At 39.0% G+C, this 5,294-nt stretch overlaps 2 protein-coding genes across 2 annotated transcripts; one reads left to right on the top strand and one right to left on the bottom strand.

Annotated features, from left to right (window-relative positions):
* The first annotated feature begins 442 nt into the window (after positions 1–442).
* Positions 443–2,227, top strand: LOC136280458 (uncharacterized). The gene has a single exon (XM_066165650.1). The coding sequence runs from the start codon at positions 975–977 to the stop codon at positions 1,926–1,928; it is 954 nt and encodes a 317-aa protein (XP_066021747.1). The 5' UTR covers positions 443–974; the 3' UTR covers positions 1,929–2,227.
* A 110-nt stretch (positions 2,228–2,337) lies between these two features.
* On the bottom strand, positions 2,338–5,294 carry LOC136280150 (uncharacterized). The gene has a single exon (XM_066164850.1). The coding sequence runs from the start codon at positions 5,260–5,262 to the stop codon at positions 2,338–2,340; it is 2,925 nt and encodes a 974-aa protein (XP_066020947.1). The 5' UTR covers positions 5,263–5,294.

The raw sequence follows: 5,294 nt of genomic DNA, 5'->3' as shown, positions 1-5,294 counted from the left end.
GCCCTTGCAAAGATAAGCTCTCATTCTGTGACACTCTCTTTTGACAAATGGATTAAGCAGAGATTACTATCTATTGAGTCAGTACTCTTAGGCAAGTTAAACAAACCGGAAACTCCTCGTGAGTCTCCGAACGAAGTTTCTGAGGAACGCGACTGAAAACAGGACTTCTTGTTGCGAATACCGCTTCAAGAATTTAGTGTTATTAATCACAAGCAAACCATTACTGAAAGAGACATATGAATTACAGCTAATAAAATTACGCGCTTTACAACGTAGATATTCTTGGTTTTCACCCACGTGACCTATACCTTGACAACGGTTGCTACGCCGCCATATTGGTGTCGTATTATTCAAACATTTCGCGTGTTATCAAAGCTTTAGAAATATTCTTCATCATGGTTCATTGTATTATGATTGATTGTTTTCATAATAGTGGAAAGACGAAAGGTATAGGGTTTTATAGGATTCCAGTTGTAGTCACTAACCAAGGAGAAAAAGCAGAAGAGCTAAGCAGAGAACGAAGAGAAAGATGGATCGCCGCCATTAGCCGCGACGACATCACTTCGAAGGATGTCCTCAGTAATGAAAGAGTCTGTGGACGACATTTCGTGTCAGGACAATCTGCAAAACCCTGGGATAAGTACAACGTCGACTGGGTTCCTACTTTGAATCTCGGGAAGACAAAATATCAACAGGAAAACCACGACATTAAAGAGGCAAGAGCTAAACGAGCGAAGGAACGCCGCAAAAGATCACTCGAGCGTCAAGAACGCGAGGCAGCTGAGAAACGAAAGAAAATCGATGTCAGTGGCCTTCCCGTCCGTGATGTGGATTTCAGTGATCCTAAAGAAGGATCTTCCAAGGAAATTGATTCTTCTGAGGATATTTTTGATCACGATTGCGCATTTCAAGACCACACTTGCTCAACTCTCGTTGACAGTTCAACTCAAACCCAAGTTGATGTATCTGAAGCTATGACTCAAACCGAAGAGTTTGAATACCTTTTCAAAGAATCCTATATGCCAATTGATCGAGATTTTTTTGATTCTGATGAAAAAGTTCGCTTTTATTCTGGACTGCCTTCAATGGATATCTTAATGACCGTCCTTGACTTTGTGTCACCCCACATCAAACGAAGAACCCAAAAACTTAGCCTTTTCCAGGAAATGATTATTGTGTTGATGAAACTGAGACTGAATATGCCTTATCAAGACTTAGCCTATCGTTTTCAAGTATCTGTGACAACAATATCAAGAATATTTTCATCATGGTTACCAGTGATGGATCAGCATTTGTCCCCACTTATTTACTGGCCTGAAAGACACCAGCTATGGAAGACAATGCCTCTTTGTTTCCAACAAGCCTTTGGAACCAAAGTCACTGTTGTTATTGACTGTTTTGAGATTTTTATTGATAAGCCTACAAACTTGTTAGCTCGAGCTCAGACATTTTCATCCTACAAGCATCACAATACTATCAAAGTACTGATTGGTATTTCTCCCCAAGGAGCTATTTCCTTTGTGTCAGAGGCATGGGGAGGACGTACCTCTGATAAGTTCTTGACAGAAAACTGTGGCATTCTTGAAAAACTTTTGCCAGGTGACATGGTTATGGCAGACCGGGGTTTCACAATCACAGAAAGTGTTGCTCTCAAACAGGCAAGACTTGTGATACCAGCCTACACGAAAGGGAGGGAACAGCTGGATCCTATTGATGTGGAAAAAACAAGAGCTCTAGCAAGTGTACGGATACATGTTGAGAGGGTGATTGGTTTGCTGCGTCGCAAGTATACTATTCTTCAAAGCACTCTTCCCACTGATTTCTTGAACAATGACAATGGACAGGATGAAGTACCAATTATTGACAGAATTATTAAAGTATGTTCAGCTCTTGTAAACCTGTGTCCACCCATTGTACCATTTGATTAGCTCCATACTTCATACAGTACTATTATAGTCATATATTGTAGCTAATGAAATGATATGATGGGGTGGAGAATCTGTGTATAATTTAAGAAATATTATAACCCTATGAAAAGAGAGCAAGTGACTGGGAATGAGCACTGTGTAACATTAATAATTTAAAAAAATATACTTCCATTACAAGAAGGATCGACAACAATGACAACATTTTATTTGTGCTGTGTATATATATTTACAAAAATTATATGAATTAAAATATAAATTATGTTTTCAGGGGGCAGTAAGGACTGTTTATTGAGCACAGCTGCTTAAAATAGCTTGAGTTCATTATTCTTCTTGGATTTTTTTTTTTAATGACTGCTACTCTTGAGATTAGCATGAAACAACAAAACAAAATTTTTAGTGTAAAATGTATTCAAAAATGTGGAAAAACTTTGATTTCACCAGCTCTCAAACATTCAAGTAAATGTGGTCTCATTCTTGGGATGTCAAACATAAAATCTGAAGGGTTGAGTTCAAACACAAGGCATGTTGCAAATGCTACAGCAAAAACGCCACAGTCACTGCCATTCATTTGTTGCTGCACTGGTACAACTTCAATGCCAACAAAGTTATCTGGTAGCAGATCTTTAACTTGCTGCTCAACTTCATCATCAATAATGTCATTGTACAGACTGTCGTACAAATTAACACATCCTGATGTGCAACCAATAGAACTAATGCACACCCAATGTGAATTACCCGTATGTAAGATTTGAACAAAGTCACTGGTCATTATGTCAAAGTTCCTTACTCTTCCAAGAGTTGGTCTTTGAAAACCCTCAATGAGAGGATTTACTTTCTTGATGCATATTTGTGCTGCCTGTATTATTTTGCAATCCAACCAGCCATCAGGAGATGAGATTATGTCATAGTCATGCTCATCTAGATCTCCAAAAGATGCAATTCTGTTAGCTACACCTTTAGTCACACAGATTATTTCTAAGTCCTCATCACTTTCATATTCATCTCCAGTACAGTATTTATTTGACTCATTTTCATGTAGATCTTCAAAAGATTCAGAAGCTGTTCTGCTTTCAGTCACACAGGGTATTTCTATGTCCTTGTCACTTTCATATTCAGTTCCAGACACAACTGAAGCTGATGGATTATTGACAGTACATGTAGTACTGGTGGTATAAGAAGAACATGTGGTAGGGATAGTTAATGAAGACTTGTCTACAGGTTTTTTCTTCACTTTGCAATTTTTGCAGACCCAATATAGCTTGCTGTTATTGGGCATCCTCTTGTAGTTTAGACATTTCAGATGGAAAAATTTCCCACTCTGACATTGACTATGACATTTCAGCAGCTTTTCCCCTACAACAGGTTTAGCTTTGCAAACACAAATGGACTGTAATTTCATTGCTTCATCGAAATCAGGGTTCTTTTGATAATCAGGCTTGATCTTAGTAACTCTCTTGGCTTTCTTACATTCTGGAAGTAACTGGCAGCTTGGACAGTACCATACTTTGGGTAAGGGATCAGATATCCCTAAACATGAGAGGTGAAACTCAATGAATGGGCACTTGGGGTTTTGACAAGGCACTGTGCTTTCTTCTGGTTTGGGTTTTCTGCAGTAGCAAACAGGCTTTATATCACCTGCTGGTACAGGTGCAGCAATTTCATGCTTCCTGGTGTACCATCTTCCTAAGATTTCAGGTAGGATACAAGATCTCCACACTTTGGTGAGTTTTGGAAGAACTGATTCCCAGTGTGAAATGTCCTTGTAAATTCTCTCCAAGAAAAACCTTGTTTGATTGTTATTGTCAAAAGAGCACACAACAAAGTCACAATACTGAGAGTCTGTGATAAACAACTGTTGCTGTACTTGAAAAAAGTACTGGTGATTTCTCTTGAGCTGTACCTTTCCATTGACGTTTTCAAGACATGAATTCTTCTTTTCCACATAACTTTCAAGGTCACAGTTTTCAATGTTGTAAGGGCATTTGACTTCTCCACAACCATTCCCACAGCATGAACATGATACCAAAAAATCTGGAGTAGCATTTATCCAGGGGTGCTGTTTATCCACTATCATACCACATTGTTCAACTTTCAGATCTCTGTGAGTCTCTAGCATAGTCTTGGTATAAGCATTCACTGCAGCACTCTCATTCTTACGGCCATGACTGATTGCTTTAGTAGTAACTTTGAACAGATCAGGATATGAGATGGACTTAATTAAGGATTGTGATGGCATAGCAGGGTTAGTATGAGCTACTGCCCAACTCAGAGATGCACCAATGCGCCCAGCTCTGTGCCTGAAAAATGCGTTTCCTTTAGCCTGTTCCCTGGTGTCTTGCTCAATTAATTCTACCTGTGATTCTGAAATAGTCAGATCAATATTTTCACACTTTTCTAGGAGTTCTGGATATGACAAGTCAAAATTACATGGATCAAAAAGGTCAGAAATGGTTGGGATACTTCTACTTTTCATGATAAACTGTTCAGAATAGGGTTCAATCAAGCTTGAGGCAACAGGTTTGAACTTGCACTCATTTATTTTGGCAAGCAAATGTTTAAGCTCAGTTCCTCCAGATGTAACCCGTTCTGTCGAGACCTTAGCTTTCTTTGTAGTGCAAGGTGCTGATAAGGAAGGTGGAGAGTTTTCTGATAGTCCCTCAATACAGGCATCTAAGTTATCTTTCAACTTTTTCGCCGACTTGAAGTTGATATCTTTGACCCTAGCATAAGGAACCTCACTCACATATGTCGGTAACAACCACGTGCACTTTACTTCCGTACATGCCAGCGTTTCATTAATTCTCGTTGAAGCTTCGATATGAAATAAAATACTTGCAATATGTGAGCAAGTCTCAGCGAGTCCAGCTTTACAACCAAGGCAGTGGGCTGATAACACGGTTCCCTCCTTATTAGTAATAATCCAAACTGCAAATGGTCGCTCATTCATTCGTTGAGAATGTCTCACCTTTCCGATCACCACGAATTTTTCACCTATGACTTTGCCTTCAACACTGGAAATAAAACCCGACACCATCTGATTGTAGGCCTCCAAGCTTTTGAAAGCTTTGAACTGTTTCTTTGTGTAATAACTCGTATCGATAACCAAATAGCACAGGAGATCTGTAGCTTCTATGGGTGGTAAACATTGTGGATCTAACTTTGCGTCGATCAATGTAGCGGGATCGATCCCCACGAGTGATATTTTTTCTAAATACCTTTGTTTAACATGTGGCTCTAGTCTTTTAACATAGTCGCTTAAAGGTATATTGCAAATATCTTCCTTTTTTTCTTCCTTTTTGATGTTTTCAGAAATTTTGTCCAAATCACGCGACATACTTTTAAAGAATCATGCACCAAAACACTGCA

The sequence above is a fragment of the Pocillopora verrucosa genome, chromosome 4 (assembly GCF_036669915.1).
Source record: "Pocillopora verrucosa isolate sample1 chromosome 4, ASM3666991v2, whole genome shotgun sequence".
NCBI classification, from domain to species: Eukaryota; Metazoa; Cnidaria; class Anthozoa; order Scleractinia; family Pocilloporidae; genus Pocillopora; species Pocillopora verrucosa.
The sequence above is the reverse complement of the archived record's forward strand: the minus strand, read 5'-3'. Positions and strand labels throughout refer to the sequence as shown.

Bases quoted from the DNA above. Each gene is read 5' to 3' on its own strand.
- LOC136280458 (XM_066165650.1), top strand. From the start codon at position 975: ATGACTCAAACCGAAGAGTTTGAATACCTTTTCAAAGAATCCTATATG.
- LOC136280150 (XM_066164850.1), bottom strand. From the start codon at position 5,262: ATGTCGCGTGATTTGGACAAAATTTCTGAAAACATCAAAAAGGAAGAA.